The 17,245-nt window shown below is 39.6% G+C and overlaps 1 protein-coding gene across 6 annotated transcripts in view; it reads right to left on the reverse strand.

Moving 5' to 3' along the window:
- Positions 1 to 413: 413 nt before the first annotated feature.
- The window catches only part of LOC111153555 (kinesin family member 27), a 77,797-nt gene continuing 60,965 nt past the window's right edge, over positions 414 to 17,245 (reverse strand). For 3 of the 6 annotated variants that reach the window (XM_022512644.1, XM_022512646.1, XM_022512643.1), the window contains 5 exons: positions 16,119 to 16,334; positions 11,866 to 12,072; positions 10,234 to 10,432; positions 6,990 to 7,154; positions 414 to 1,170 (listed from right to left, as the gene is read on the reverse strand). In XM_022512644.1, the coding sequence (XP_022368352.1) occupies positions 686 to 1,170; positions 6,990 to 7,154; positions 10,234 to 10,432; positions 11,866 to 12,072; positions 16,119 to 16,334 (1,272 nt within the window). In that variant the 3' untranslated portion in view covers positions 414 to 685. The remainder of the gene's footprint in view (positions 1,171 to 6,989; positions 7,155 to 10,233; positions 10,433 to 11,865; positions 12,073 to 16,118; positions 16,335 to 17,245) is intronic. The other 3 variants (XM_022512647.1, XM_022512649.1, XM_022512648.1) reach the window with 2 other exon arrangements.

A 17,245-nucleotide genomic window follows, 5' to 3' on the forward strand; every position in this document is an offset into this window, starting at 1 on the left:
TCAAGCTCTGTGGACTCAGAGGACCATAAATTAACTTCAACCCATCAACCTAGTCAAGTTGCCTTAAACCCACAGACTGTATTTTGGCACAGATTTTTCAGCTATGCCAAAAGATAGGCTGTATGTAACTCCCCCTCTCATACAAGCAATATTTAACTGTAACTCTTCAAAATAACAAATACATTTGAGAATAACAATATTATAAACTTATAAAGTGTAATTCATGTATTATGACATGCTTTTATATTATACAGCAATATTACTATTCCACTCTTTTTCTTCTTTATACATGCTTGGATTTTAAGCAAATTTTTAAGTGGAAATATATTTAAATATTTAATTATTTAAATTAAATTTAAATAGTTAATTAAATTCAAATAAATAAATATTTAAATATGTAAAAATTTAAATTTTCCATTACTTGACAGCATTAGAAAACATGTTCATTTGCTAATTATAATTATTGCTAATTGTCTGCAAATAATTAAAACTTTCCAAACATACCATAGAAGATATATACATCTATAGTATACAAGATGATTCCTTCCTCCCCTTCTTCCTCCTTCCTCCCCTTCTTCCTATATCCTGAAGGAAGAGCTAGTGAGCATAAGCTTTAATTTCTAACAGTTTAGACAAAGGAATCTAATACCTCCTATTGAAAGTTAAAAGTTCTGTTACTAAAGGCCTAAGTTTTTAAGTCACTCGGTTTCCTAGCTCCTTCAATGGAATCAGCAGTCATAGATCCAACCCCAGCTCCAAGAGTGGATCGTCGTAATGATAGTTCCAAGGCAGAAATCTGACGTAACTCTTTACGACACAGTTTTACAGACGTGACACCATGAAGCTGTCCCACATTACCCACCAGCTGGATTTGGGGTGATGGTCGGCTATGAGATTTTGTGAAATGATTTTCATCTACTTCTATTTTATCCTCATTGTTTAAGAAATGTCCACTAGTGGGTGCTAGAGAGCTACAGATCAAAGGCAATTCTGGGCCATCTTCCCAGAGTTTCAGAGGATTTGGTTGTGTTCTTAAACTGCTTGTTGAATTGTCCAGTTCTCTTTCTCTTCCACTTAATCTCATACTTTCAGTTCTGGATGCCCATTTTAATTCTTCTGGAACCATGCCTGATTCATCAGGGTTCAGAACTCTATCCCCAGCATCATGATCTTAAAATAATACAAAAAGCAAAAAAATTAGAGATTTCTTCAAAAACAGGTATTTTGATCGTGATATCCTAACATAATTATATTATTATCACTCAATATATATGATGTCTTTCAGCTTTTTTCCTTTGTTAGGTGACTTAGACAAACAGAAGTTTCACCTGCAGGCATTCTACGTGTGAATGACTGGTAACTTTTAATTCATAGAACAAAGTTGGGAAAATAGTCATCTAGTGATTCTGTTTTTCTCTGGAAACACAAGACTGCTTTGGGCCTCTCTGGTCTCCTTCCACACCTGTCCTCCACTGCCTTGCCACTGGTGAACCACAGTCCACACCTTGGCTAAGTGAAGCAGCACCGGAGAATACTGGCTGTACGTCTGGGGGAGCTTTTGGGATGTGGCATCATGTATGTGAAAGTCTAGTCTTGGTTAGAACTCCCAGCATGATAGCAGGGCTGAGCTCCTTGAAAATACTCTGGGGATCCACCATCAAAATGGAGAGGACAGCGTACCCCCTCAGTGGGGATACCCTGCTGGAATGAGTGAAGGAGTGAGTGGAAAGATCAAAGCTTGAAGTCTTCAAGTCCTAGAATTATCTAATATCAAAGACAAAAATGTACTTGAGAAAAGCCCATCTAGGCCCGAGACCTAATACGATAAAAAATGCCAACGTTAACGTATATTGACACATGATTAGTACACTTCTAGTCCTATGAATACCAAGTTTAAAAACAGAAGTTGCACACTGGCAGTCCCTAGCCAAATCTGGCCCACAGACACATTTTACTTGCCTATGAAATAACACGGGACCCTAGTTTTTTTTGGGACACCCCATTTTTTAATTGGAAACTTTTGTATGAAAATATAGATTTCCGTCTGCTGAAATGAGAACTGCTGATTTCTGCCTGGCCACAGAAGCTGGAGCAGAGCTGGCCCTGCCTGTTGAGACAGCTGCTACCTTCCCTGCTGCTCCCTTTGGCTCCCTGGTGCCTGAAGGCATTTCAGTTTTTGACCCCTGGTTGAAAACATAATTGGTTTTCTAACTTTTAAAATAATCTCATGAACAAACCAGCTGAACTAACAAATGACATAGATTCGCACATGGAACTAGCAGATATTCACCAAGTTAACGGTAGACAGTGGCTCCCAAAGTTTGCCACATGTCAGTCACTGGAAGCTTTTAAAAAAAGTTGATGCTCAGGTCCCGATGTCTGGGGAAGGGAGCCAGGCATCTTATTTTTGAAAAAGCATATGTGAAAGAGCAGAGATGGGCTCGCTGGAGAAGCTCACTTCTTGCCCGACTTGGATACTTCACAGTGGAAAGTTTCCCTCTTCCAAAATTTTACCAGTAGGGAACAAACCAGAGAAAGATTAGTTCACCTGAGGTCACAGAGTGAGGAAAAGAAGTTAGGATTCCAGCCCAACTCTTCTGACTCAAGTATCCTCACACAGAGTTTTATAGTGATTTAAACTGATACAAGGATAGAGTTTTAAATACTTAAATAAGTACATCAACTGCATGTCCATATAAACTGATCATATCCTTACAGATTTTATCCTCACACCCTAATATATTTGTTAGGAAACAGATGCACTGTAACAGAGGCATGACTAAGATATAACCAAGACATTTTAGACTAAGATTAATTTTTCTGCACTTGAAAATGCTAAAAATACTCAAGATAAATATAAGTATGGTATGCAGACACTGAAAAGACTACTATCAAAAAATAATGACTCACGAAACAAACTGAGGGTTGCTGGGCGGTGGCGGGGTAGGGATAGGGTGATGGACATTGGGAAGGGTATGTGCTATGGTGAGTGCTGTGAAATATGTAAGCCTGATGAGTCACAGACCTGTACCCCTGGGGCAAATAATACATTATATGTTAATAGAAAAAATTCAGAAAGCAAACAAACAAACTAACTAACTAACTAATGAACTGAATACCAAGACAGGTAAGTATTAAGATCACTGATTGTGAAGTGCATAACACTTTTTAGGGAACTCAGAATTTGATATATATGAATTGCTATATATATAATTCAAACGAATTTTGTTTAATGTCATTATATTAGAATAGCATTTTGAGATAATAGATATAGTACAAGCTTTATCTCTAATATGATTCCGACTGTAATTTTTCAAAGCATGGGGACAATACTGAAAAGAATTATGCTAAATGTTAATAGTTGTGGGTAGAATTATGACTTTTTTCCAGCTCTTTTTCTATATTTTCAAATTTTCCTACGATGACTATTACTTTTCTTCTTTTTATAGATGTGTCTAGGTGGGATAGCAAGCTAGAAATAGTATCCTCAACATTAGTATCAAGACTAGATTTCCTGGGGCCCCTGGCTGGTTTAGTCGGTGGAGCATGCAACTCTTGATCTTGGGGTTGTGAGTTCGAGGCCCATGTTGGTGGCAGAGTTTACTTAAAAACAAACAAGACTAGATTCCCAAGTAAGTTAGTCAGACAGATTCAAAACTTTATGTAACTCCAAGATTACTTAACTTCTTCAGTTTTCTGCATTTGTCTCATTAAAGAGCAGGATGAAGGTGCAGAACGAGGGTGAAACCTCTATATCCCCACACCACACTGGCATTTTAAAAGATGTCTAGTTGACTCGCAATATAAACATGGGCCATTTAAACACTAGGTATTGGGTGCCTGGGTGGCTCACTGGGTTAAAGCCTCTGCCTTCAGCTCAGGTCATGATCTCAGGGTCCTGGGATCGAGCCCCACATTGGGTTCTCCGCTCAGCAGGGAGTCTGCTTCCCCCCCCTCCCCTGCCTGCCTCTCTGCCTACTTCTGATCTCTGCCTGTCAAATAAATAAATAAAATATTTAAAAAAAAACCACTTAAAAAAAAACTAGGTATCTAATTTTATTTTATTTTTTTATTTTTTTTTAAAGATTTTATTTATTTATTTGACAGAGATCACAAGTAGACAGAGAGGCAGGCAGAGAGAGAGAGAGGGAAGCAGGCTCCCCGCTGAGCAGAGAGCCCGATGCGGGACTCGATCCCAGGACCCCGAGACCATGACCTGAGCCGAAGGCAGCGGCTTAACCCACTGAGCCACCCAGGCGCCCCGGTATCTAATTTTAGATGTCTCAAGTTTGAAAGTGGATTTTTTAAAGCTAAAATGGTCTCTTTTTTTAATAAAGATTTTACTTATTTATTTGACAGAGAGAGAGAGAGAGAGAGATCACAAGTAGGCAGAGAGGCAGGCAGAGAGAAGGGAGCAGATTCCCCGCTGAGCCGAGAGCCCAATGCGGGACTCGATCCCAAGACCCTGAGACCATGACCTGAGCCGAAGGCAGAGGCTTAACCCACTGAGCCACCTAGGCACCCCAAAGCTAAAATGGTCTTTTTTTTTTTTTTAACAATTTTTTTTTTTTAAGATTTTATTTATTTGACAGACAGAGATCACAAGTAAGCAGAGAGGCAGGCAGAGAGAGAGGAGGAAGCAGGCTCCCTGCTGAGCAGAGAGCCCTATGCGGGGCTCGATCCCAGGACCCTGAGATCATAACCTGAGCTAAAGGCAGAGGCTTTAACCCACTGAGCCATCCAGGCGCCCCTAAAATGGTCTTATGCTGATTGTTCTGTTTGCTACTTAACATTTGTTTATTTTTTAATTTTTTGTAAGTCGTGTTTCAAGTAAAAGGTGCAGCTATATAATGCAGGCAGTATTTCAAGTAAATATTCTAGTTACATTAATAACTCTGCATTACTACATTGAAAATCAGAAAATGTAGTCTCTCTGGCAGGATCTGTCTGTCTGTGTCACATCTCTGTCCTAAGACAACTTTTATTGTAGAATGTTAAACCAGGAATCATAAGATGAAGGACCTGAGACCATGTTATAATTACTGTTGTGTTTTTAAGTTACTTGACCTAGGTTTCGATTCTTTTTTTTGAAAATGGCATTAGCTGACACTGACCCACCTAACTACTTGTGAAAATAACTATAAATTACAAATATCATAACCATAAGGTAGCATTAGAACTACTTTTCTAGGGGCACCTGGGTGGCTCAGTCATCAAGCCTCTACCTTCGGCTCAGGTCATGATCCCAAGGTCCTGGGATCGAGCTCCGCATCAGGCTCCCTGCTCGGCTGGAAGCCTGCTTCTCCCTCTCCCACTCCCCCTGCTGTGTTCCCTCTCTCGCTGTGTCTCTCCCTGTCAAATAAATAAATAAATAAAATCTTCAAAAAAAAAAAAAAACTACTTTTCTAAGATATTACTGTTTTAAACTTTAAAGCTATGTTAATTCTGCTTACATTATATATTCAGCAGGTATCTTTTCATTATGCATAGATATCGTTTCCACTGGTCTCTCTACAATCTTGTTGTACCCATCTTTAAGTGGTCTTCTTTACAGATACAGAATAGGTCTGTGTTCCTAAAAGGTTGTAAAGTCAACTATGCATAAGCCATACTTGACTTAGTAGAATAACTTCTCTAAAGGCAGGCTAATTCTTTTATAAAATGTAAAATATATTAGGACTCCTCGGTGGCTCAGATTGTTATGCGTCTGCCTTCCGGTCAGGTTATGATCGCAGGGTCCTGGGATGAAGCCCTGCTTTGTGCTCCCTGCCCAGCAGGGAGCCTGCTCCTCCTCTCTCCACCCCTCCTCCCTGCTTGTACTCTCTTCCTCCCTCTCTCTCTCTCAAATAAATAAATAAAATCTTTGAAAAAATGTAAAATATGTTATTCTAGAAATATTGATTCTTCTCTAACTGGGAGACTTCAAAAGGGTGTATTTTAATCATGGCACTTTCTTGTTTAGTTATGTCATGTTTTAGGGTCAGGGTCAGGCAGACAAGTATTTTTTTTGGTTTATAGAGAAAAACCCAAGTTCAATCTCTAATTCTAAACAACCAAATCAAACCAAATTTGTTTTGTTTCTTATATTCCACTTAGGAGTGAGAGCATATGGTATTTGTCTTTCTCTGACTCACTTCACTTAGCATTATAACCTCTAGATCCATCCCTGTCCTTGCAAATGGCAAGGTTTCATTCTCTTTATGGCTGAATTAATATTCCATTGTATGTATACACCACATTTTCTTTACCCATTCATCTATCAGACATTTGGGTTGTTCCATAATTTGGCTGTTGTAAATAATGCTACAATAAACATAGGGATGCTCATATCTTTTCAAATTAGTGTTTTCATCTTCTTTGGGTAAACACCCAGTAGTGGAATTACTGAACCATATAGTAATTCTGTTTGGTTTTTGTTTGTTTTTTTTTTTTAAAGATTTTATTTATTTGACAGACAGAGATCACAAGCAGGCAGAGAGGCAGGCAGAGAGAGAGGAGGAAGCAGGCTCCCCACCGAGCAGAGAGCCCGATGTGGGGCTCGATCCCAGGACCCTGGGATCATGACCTGAGCTGAAGGCAGAGGCTCAACCCACTGAGCCACCCAGGCACCCCAACAGTAATTCTGTTTTTAATCTGAGGATCCTCCATACTGTTTTCCAGAGTGGCTACACCAGTTTGCATTCCCACCAACAGTGCAGGAGGGCTCCTTTTTCTCCACATCCTCACCAACACTTGTTTTTTTTTGTGTTGTTGGTTTCAGCCATTCTGACAGGTGGGAGGTGATTTCACATTGTGGTTTTGATTTGCATTTCCCTGGTGATTAGGACTAGACAACTATTTTTGTTTACAGAGACAAATACAAGTTCAATATCTAATTCTAAATAACCAAATCAATTGGGAAAGGCTAAACTGTTAAGGCAGGCACAACTTCACCGAATATTAGCTACATCACATACTGTTAGCATGACAAGTGACATGAAAAGTCTTACGTTCAGATGCTGCTAGTTGCCGCCGAACTGCTTCCCCTACCAGTTCCTTAAGTTTCTTCTTAAGATCTCTGCTGGTTTTCTTATAGAAATAAAGATCTTTTTCCAGCTGCTGGATTTTATCTTCATATGTTTTTAACATTTCCATAAGGCCTTCACCATCTTGCTCTATGAAACAGAGATTTGTATTTAAAATCAGTTTAAACTAAATGACTAAAAATCATGTTCTAACACAGTCTCCAGACTGTATTTAAAGGGTCAGAATTATGTTACATGTATCTGTTACCTGAATGGATTTGCTTTCAGATACAGTTTGGATTCTTCTGCCCTTAGTCACCGTCTCCGTCCAACCCCCTACCAACTACCGCATCTTCATGATTCATAAGCACTTTTTGAGTAACATTAACTAGATTTATCCTTGAAACAGCAGAAATAAGGTGTTCCCTATAAAAAATTCATGTTTGGAACTCTATCTATCAGTTGCATCAATATCTTATTTAAAGTTCATATCAGGGGGCGCCTGGGTGGCTCAGTCGATTACGCATCTGCCTTCAGCTCAGGTCATGATCCAAGAGTCCCGGAATCAAGTCCCACATCAGGCTTCCTGCTCAGGGGGAGCCTGCTTCTCCCTCTCCCTCTGCAGTTCCCCCTCTTTGTGCTCACACACTCTCACTCTGTCAAATAAATAAAATCTTAAAAGTAAAAAATAAAAAAATAAAGTTCATATCAGGAACTGTGGATATATAGAAAATCAGAGGCCCAGGTTTATAAGCCCAAGAAATCTATAGCCAAAAAACCCCAAAAACCAAAAACCTGTCAAAAGAGGCTACAGAGATTAAATTACAAAAGAAAACACCCATACAAAAAAGACGGGAAACAGCAATAAGTTGTAGCTTATGCTACAATATAACTTAAAGCTTCTACTTAATATTTATGAATCTATAAAACCGTCCCTATTGGGTATGTTTTAGAACCGGTAAAATCTAGTTTATTGACCTTCTGCAAATACATACTCTTAGACCTATTCTTTCCTATTGGTATTTATAAGATGATCCTACAGGTTTTTTTTTTTAATTTTTAATTTTTAATTTATTTAAATTCAATTAGCCAATCTATAGTACATCATTAGTTTTTATGTAGCTTAATGATTCATTAATTGCATATAACATGATCCTACTGGTTTTAATGTTTTTTTTTTGTAACTGGCTGTTTTGAAAAATTTGATCTAAGTATATTGGATATTCTAAATTAACCCATTATCTGTTTTTTTTTTTAAATATTTTATTTATTTATTTGACACAGAGAGAGATCACAAGTAGGCAGAGAGGCAGGCAGAGAGAGAGGGGAAGCAGGATCCCTGCTGAGCAGAGAGCCCAATGCGGGGCTCGATCCCAGGACCCTAAGATCATGACTTGAGCTGAAGGCAGAGGCTTAACCCACTGAGCCACGGAGGTGCCCCCCCCATTATCTTGTATTTAAAAATAAAACTTTAAGGGGTGCATGAGTGGCTCAATCAGTTAAGCATCAGGCTCTTGATTTTGGCTAGGTCATGATCTCAGGGTTGTGGGATCAAGCCCTGTGTTGGGCTCTGTGCTCAGTGGGGAGTTTTCTTGAGTTTTCTCCCTCTTATTCTGCCCCTCCCCACCAAACTCTATCTCTTCTCTCTAAAATAAATAAATCTTTAAAAAATAAATAAATACTTTAATAACACCATAAATCAGAATCCTCATAAAGAATATAATCTATGTCAGGGTGCCTGGGTTGCTCAGTGGTTAAGCCTCTGCCTTCAGCTCAGGTCATGATCTCAGGGTCCTGGGACTGAGCCCCGCTTCGGGCTCTCTGCTCAGCAGGGAGCCTGCTTCCCCCTCTCTCTCTGCCTACTTGTGCTCTCTCTCTCTGTCAAATAAATAAATAAAATCTTAAAAAAAAAAAAAAAAGAATATCATCTATGTCAACTGAATTTTATACAACATAGTCAGTTGAAATTAGAAAGTTCATAAATTATCATTTTTAGCTACAACTTTGTTAGAAAAACTAATCCCAGGTATAGAAATAAATGATTTTTAAAATGTCCTCATTTGGCTATAGCATGAGCTTTTGTGGTACAATGCCAATCACTTGAAAAATACATTAAAAAGTCTATGAAAATATCACTTTATAGAGACGGTAAGATAGAACTAAAAATAAGGAAAGGAGGGCATGTTTGAATGAAGCGAGATGTAGGATCCTGTCATCAGGCAACTGGTTGTTAATCGACTGGTTATTTTTTTTTTTTAAGATTTTATTTATTTATTTGACAGAGAAATCACAAGTAGGCAGAGAGGCAGGCAGAGAGAGAGGAGGAAGCAGGCTCCCTGTTGAGCAGAAAGCCCGATGTGGGGCTTGAACCCAGGACCTGGGATCATGACCTGAGCTGAAGGCAGCGGCTTAACCCACTGAGCCACCCAGGCGCCCCTCGACTGGTTATTGAATTAACCTAGGGGCAAATTGCCTCAACACTCAAATTTATATATTTTCCAATTTTCTGCTTACTCAGATTGTTTCTCCAGATCCTTTCTAACCCGTTTCCAGCTACAGAGTCACAAGAATCTAGGCTAAGCAGCTTAAGCAGCCTGGACTGAAGCATTACCAGTGCGGCCAGGCAGGGGTTTGTTGCCATAGCAACCCTTTGTGTGCTGGCCAAATGCCCAGGTAACATGAGGACCAACTGCTGTGACAGCTCTTTCCACACCAGAGCTGACGGCTGAACTACTGTGCACTGATAACAGTACGTGTCCAATGGTGGTAGGCTAATTTTGACCTAAGATATAACCTTTATGCATCAAATTTACAATCAACTGAAAATTATAACAAGAAATATAACTAGAAATCTGACGGGGTGCCTATCATGTTAATTATGTCAAGGGAAAGTAATTTAAATATCAAAGTACTCCCTCCTTGAGAGCGAGACCCTTTTCAACTGTACACCAGAAGCCAGGATTGCCGCAGTTGTACATAAAAAAGAGACCAACAACTGATGGGTGGGAGTTCTTATGTGTGGCCCTGGGGACAGACAGAGGGAGGGCATTTCAAGCACCAAGAGCCCTACATCCCAGTCCCCTCTCCCCACATGCAGGAACCCAGACACGTGAAGCTCGAAACCAAATAAGTAGGAACTATTTATTATGTGACGAGCTTCTGTTCCTGGCTTCCCCTCCCAGCCCCTCCGACACATAGCCTTTCTGCAGCAGACCAGAAGGGGCAGTACCTTGGAAATGCTGTAACAGCAGCTGCATCTTTTGCTCATGCTCCTTCTGCTGAAGGGTCAGTCTCCGGTCACACTGTAGCTTCAGATGCTCAAGGGCAGACTCCAGTTCACGAACCATATTATCCCGTTCCAGAACCTTCATTTTCATTTCTTCATTCTGTAACTGGAGCTTCCGTTCAGTTTCTCGCAAATGGACCACCTAGCAAAGACATTTTTTGACCTTCTAAGTGTGTCTTCCATAGCCTCGTAATAGCCTACTTCTCTTAGGCTACATGAACAACTTCCTTAGCCACTGTGGTGTAACTAAGCAAATGCTCATACCCAACAAAATAGCCTAAGAGCCTATTGAGTTTGCTGGGATTCTGAACCAGTAACAACTTTACTTTTAATATCATGTGGCTCTAACTATCACCCTCCATCATCTCTCAGTCATGGTCGTTGCAATTTACAGTGACAATCATCTAAACCCATTTCTTTGGTCTTAAGAAGAGAATGGGGAAAAAAAGAGAGAGAGAATGGGAACTTAGAGACTCTTGTAACATCTAGATACCGCCCAGTGTTAACTCCAAAATGCATGTTATAAATAAGTAACAGACTTTTTAAAACTATATGGAGTTCAGTCTCAGATTGCACATTTAGTGCAATGGGCTCTTCTCTGCATGGCTATGGAGTGAATATACTTTGATGTATGTGTCACAGAACTTGCTAATGTAAAACCATCTCTCTAGAAAAATACTAATTTCTACAAGGGTACCCAGGGTCAGAAAATCCACTGACCTTGGCCTGTGTGGTTTGGGTTAAGAACCTTTTCTCTAAGAACACCAGAAAAGAATTCTATCAAAGCTTCCAATAGCACTGCACCATTTTTTCTGCCCTCCACACATGCCGTGATGGGATGCACTTTTATCAATAATAGTAGCTCACTACTGACAGTCATTACCCAAGAGGAGGGCTGTCCCTAACATTTCCATTCATTTCTTCATCTTTATTTCACTTGTCTAACAGAACTGGAACTTTATTTTCAAACTCCAATGTTTTATTTTTCATTAATGCTCTGATACTCCCTTAAACGGAAGATACCTTTCAGAGAAAAGAGCTATTATTTGCTTAACACTTCATAATATATGCCTTAAGAGAAGACATTATTCAGGTTAATGTGAAAATCTATTATTATCTTTGCCACTGAAGCACCACTTCATTTTCATTTCAGTTCATAGGTATGATGATAAAGTACACGTAACCCAACCCTATAGCAATGAGGGAAAGGAAGCCTGATTTTGGAGGGCCCTTGATTTTTCATGAATGCTGAGTAGCAACAACCAAATCTTGAAAATATCCAAGAAATAGTGATTGAGGAATACAACTTAAATTCTTGGGTTTTTAAGCCTATTTGAAAAAGCCCTTATTTCAAAAGGCCCATCCCACGTTAAGAACCTCCCAAAGTGAGGCATGCACACTTGGATAAGCACACAGCTCTCAGACGACCACATTCAGTAGAGGGAGGAGAAATCATGCTTAAGTCTGTAGTTACACCATCAAAGCTTTAGGCCTTTCAATTTCTGAAACCTGACATATGTAACCATCCAGCTTGGCCCCCCGTACAAGAAAATCCTCTGTCCTTCCGAAACAAACCTTATTGAAATATCTGAAAAGAATAGCTCTCATCTCTACAGGACTCAGGCAAATGAGTTTTTCCAAGACATTTGCTTCACTACGAGAGAGGTTTTGGAGTGAGGCTCTGAGCGAGTTCTGGCGACTCTGGATACTTTCATTCTTGTATTCAATTGCAGCTTCCAAAGCTTCAATCCCTTCTTCAAGTTGGAAAAGAACATGTTCTTCCTAGATAAAATAGAAATCACTCATTGTAAAGGAGATAATTAACTTGGACTTCATGTCATACACTAAGATCTCACTCTGCTATCTGAGTCTAACGGACTTACCATTTGTCTACTAAATCTGAAGAAAATGTTTATTGAGTGTGTACACACACATATATAAAACATACAGTTACTGAATCCTCGTAATAAACCTCATGTATGAAAGATCCCAAGGCCACACAGCAAATGAGGATAACCAAGGAACACACTTGAACAAAGCCTCAGCCCCCAGGACCAGGACTAGAGCCATGTATCTCCCCTCCACAGCTCCTCAAGTGCATAGTATGTGTTAGATCTGGAGACTCCCGGTGTCCCCTCAGGGATCTATCGAAACGACAGACTGCCAGGAGGGAAAGAAGAAATAGACTTAGAATAAATTATTAAGAATGAGTCATCAAAAGAGGGTCTCTAGGAAAAAAAGAGTATGACATTAAAAAAAAGTAGGGAGGATCTAAGGACATGAAACATTTCAAAAAATTCCTGAGATGCCATTAACGGGCAAACAAAGGCATTAAAAATGTGGATGATGGAACACTTTTTCATAAGCTAGAGAAGATTTCCTTTGTAGGGGACCAAAAAAACCCAAACAAACAAACAAACAAAAATAACCAAAAAAACTTTGATGAATCCCTGTCAGAAAACCTAGTTCTTTGAACTATCCGAACATCTTATTTGAGGGTATTCAAATTTCTAGTAAGAAATTATTTCAGACCCAGTGAGACTTGGGTAGATATTTCTGTATTACCTATATGTGTGGTGGAGGCTACCACAACTTTAGGTTCCTTGATGGCAGATCATCTTGTCCATACTCATGTCCTTACTGCCTAGTACAGTATATATCACACAGTTTAAACTCAATTAAGTATCTGCTGAATGGGTTTTTGAGGGAAAAGGAGAAAAAGATATTTTCATATGTCTGATTAGATGACCCAAATATTTCTCTCCACTCCTTCCTCCAGCACTTCAAAGGAAAAGAAGGTTAATATTTCCGATCTACCTAAAGAATAGTTAATGTGACTTCCAGAACTCCTGTTTTGGAATTCAGGGAAAAGGTATGTAATAACCTGAGAACAATTTAGCAGAAATTTAGTTTCTATAGTTTTGGACCTAAGTTAGGGAAGTACTATGAATGGCAATGAGAAACTGGCCCAGGATGAAAAATTTGCCCCATGACAAACAACAGATTATGGGGTTGACTATGCTTAATGAGAGAGCACTGCTTTTCACACAGGCACCAGGGATCTTGTTAAAAATGCATATTTCTCATTCAGCAGGTCTGGATGGGCTCACCCCCCCCACCCCACCACCCCCCTGCCCTGAGGCTCCTGCTGTTGATAGAGACCTCACACTGTGAGCAACAAGGACCTAACTCAGGTCTCCCAACAGTTTAGGTCACACATCCTTATCAGTAAAACAAACAAACAAGCAAACAAAGCAAAACCTTTTAAGAAAGCCCTGCATATTTGTATATTTCTCCATAAATTATACGTATGTTCTAATGCTAAAACATGAAATCGAAAGTGTATTAGATGAAATAAACATAGATATAATAGTTCTTATGTTTTCTTCCTATATCCCACTTACTGAGCAACTTGCTCTGCATTAGAAAATGGAGCCAGAAGTTTTGTGTGTTTTTTTTTTTTTAATTTCTTTATGGAGTTTTCCCAAAAAAGTAAGTATTTGTCTGTATTAAATTGTTGGGTAATCCTGTACTAGTACAAGTGATCTAAAATCAATCCCTTCTCATTAAGCAGTACGATTATGAAAATGATTTAATTTATTTTGGAAAGAGAAAGTAATCCTAAACTAGTTAAAAGAGATAGAAGCAGCAGACTGTTCCGCCCAGATGTTACTGATGTCACATCAGAATCTCACGTGGCCGATCATCTGTCACTGGCAGATCTATCTGGTAAGAGTAATCTTGGCTTTAAGGAAACAGTGGTGAGAGCAGAGCCCACCTCAGAGTGGTGCTCAGAAGAACCAGCCCTGTGGAAGGAGGCTGCGCAGAAGCTCACATGGCTGCCGGAACCCCACCGTGGCAGGGGGCTCATCATTCCCTCGAACCAGTCCAAGATGAGATGCTAAACAGGTATTACGCATGGTTTTCACCACAAACCCTACATCATGATTTGTAGTCACAGAATTCCACATGAAACAGAAAAGTCAACGTTTCTTGAAGACAACGGGCCCTCTACCCTTCCGCAAACATCATTTGCTCATTCCCTTCTCCATGCCTTATTTAATGGTGTTCTAGCTACAAAGTCCTTCTTTCTTATATCTACCAGCATCATGGTTTTCATGATACAGCTCGAAAAGCTGCCTCAATGAATCTTCCCCCGCAAATGACCACTGCATCGTTTTGTATAAATAATGTAACAAATATAGTTTTAGTATATTATTATCACTTGCTTTTTTAAATGTTCTTCAGGGTATAGAGTTTTCTTGTATCTGTCACTTTTCCCCAGAGAGAGTATGAATTTCTCAAAGGAAGCATAATGCTTTTTATAGTTTCTTTGGTTTCTTTCATAGGGCCCAGTAATAGTCCTGGGCAGGCAAGAATTCCTTAAATATTCCTACTTTGTGCTATTTAAGGATCTTACAACCCTCAAATCTACAAGGCCAGGCTCTAATTTAACACCCTCAGGAGGACAGTCTGATTCTGTGATCCTATGCACAAACTCAGACTATAAAACAGGGCAATGAGGTTTATGATGCCACCTTACCCCCGATCCAGTCTTCAATTTCTTTCATCCATGCAGTGAACAACAATCTTTTTATGAAACCCTTGCTCCTGTTCCTTCCTTTTTTTTTTTTAAGATTTTATTTATTTATTTGACAGAAAGAGAGATCACAAGTAGGCAGAGGGGGGGGGGAAGCAGGCTCCCCCCCAAGCGGAGAGCCCAATGTGGGGCTCGATCCCAGGACCCTGAGATCATGACCCGAGCCGAAGGCAGAGGCTTTAACCCACTGAGCCACCCAGGTGCCCTGCTCCTGTTCCTTCTTAACCAGCCCCCTTAACAGTCTCTTCAGCTTGCTCCATTCTAACACTATACAAGATTCAGCAAGGTATGGGATTCCCAACTACTCACTTTCTCTTAGCAATTTTTTCTTGCTTTGATCATGACAGGACATCAACAATAAACATTTGCAGAGAAAATTCAGGCTCAAAAATTCATACTTGGCCTGATAAAGTAAGGGACGGGACTGCCAACTGATGTAAAATTTTGAAAATAGGCAGTCTGGGGGAATTTCACAACCATAAATATATTTTTACATAGTTTAAAAAAGAAAGGTGAGAGGAGCCATATGCTCCTCATAAATGAAGACTCACACTCAGAGGTATTTTTTTTAGATTTTTATGTTGTTTTTATATTTTTTTCTTTTTTTTAATCTAAATTCAATTAGCCAACTTATAGTACATCATTTGTTTCAGATGTAGTGTTCAATAAACTGATAAATTATCAGTTACAGATAGATTTTAAAAAGCTATTTTTATTGGGATTTGAATTCCATGCATCTACTGGCTGGAACATGCTCTCAAAGGTTGGGACTTTCTGGAAGAATTAACCGTTAGTGCCCTAGCCATCCATAGTAAGAGACAGGTTACCGAGGATTGTTTGAGAAAGAAGCAGAGAGAGAAGGTAGGAGCTCTCTTTAAAAGAATGGAGGAAAAGATTCCCTTCGAATCATCTTCTATATTCAGTGATGTCAGGTGACAAACCCCAGCTGAGAAAGGCCCTACTCGAAGGGAAGTGTTAGTGTCCCAGTCCCTGGCAATGCCAGAAAGGGGCCACGTCATGGACCCGTTTGTGAGGGTATCACAGTCTCTAGTCAAGCATGGCTTATGGCATCGAAAAGGAGCCCCGTAAACTCATTACATTTGACAAAGTCTCAAGGAAACAAAGTTTATCAGATTTCTCATTTTTATGTTTAAGTTAACAGAGACAAAGGAAATCATTCAAGTGACCCATCATAGAGCACTTCCAGTTCTAAAGCGTACTGACTTACTTCAGGCGATAACACACTACCATTTTTAAGTTTCTCATCTACGCTGTTCCTTCGTCTCTGTAGCTGATCCTTTTCTTTCTGGAGGGCTTGAACTCGTTCCGAAATCTTTATTTTCTCCTCAGCTGTGCTGTGTTGAAGCTCTACATTCTTTTCAGACAACTCTTGGTCCAACAAATTCAGGCGAGTTGATATTTTCAAACTATCTGTGCTTAAGACCTAAAAGACACAATCAATCAAACACCCCAAAAACAGTGATTTGAAATTCAGGCGGCATACAAACTAGAAAAATAGAGAAAATTATTAACTGAGTATATTTTTAGCTCCCACGTGTTGTTCTCTTGTGGGGTTTTTGTTGAGGGGCAGGGTTCATTTTCTAAAATCTTAAGTTGAATGCCTTTTTTTTTAAAAAATGGAGATTCGGAATGCCTGGGTGGCACAGTCCGTTCAGCATCTGCCTTCGGCTCAGGTTATGATCCCAGGGTTCTGGTATCGAGTCCCACATCAGGCTCTCTGCTCAGAGGGGAGCCTGCTTCTCCCTCTGCCTGCAGCTCCCACTGCATGTGTGAGCTCTCTCTCTGACCAAAAAAACCCAAAAAACAAAAAAACACACCTTAAAAAAAAATAGAGATTCAAGGGGCACCTGGGTGGCATAATCAGTTAAGCGTGTGACTCTTGATTTCGGCTCAGGTCATGATCTCAGGGTAGTAAGATCAAGTCCCATGTCAGGTTCTGCGTGGGCGTGAAGCCTGCTTGAAATTCTCTCTCTGCCTCTCTCCTCCCTCCTGCACTCCATTCATATTCTCTTGCCCCCCCCCCCAAAAAGGAGATTTAAATGTTGAATTTATTGCCAGGCATTGCTTGGCCACACCAGACTACAGAATATTGGTTTTGAGAGGTAGTATTTTTCTTTTTTATTATCTCCTAAATTAAAGTTTCCTTCCTTGGTCTGTTACATGGTTTTATGACTTATAACTATATTATAATTTCCCTAAAGGTTGAGATTTGGTTTGTCACTGCTTAAATATGTATTTTGTTTCTATTCTTATTTCATTCTGGTCAGAAAATATGGCCAGTTACAGTAATGGAGAGTTTCATTATGGTCTAACCTAAGAGAATTTTAAAAATAG

Source organism: Enhydra lutris, unplaced genomic scaffold, assembly GCF_002288905.1.
Source record: "Enhydra lutris kenyoni isolate GAN:26980312 unplaced genomic scaffold, ASM228890v2 scaffoldscaffold33, whole genome shotgun sequence".
Classification (NCBI taxonomy): Eukaryota; Metazoa; Chordata; class Mammalia; order Carnivora; family Mustelidae; genus Enhydra; species Enhydra lutris.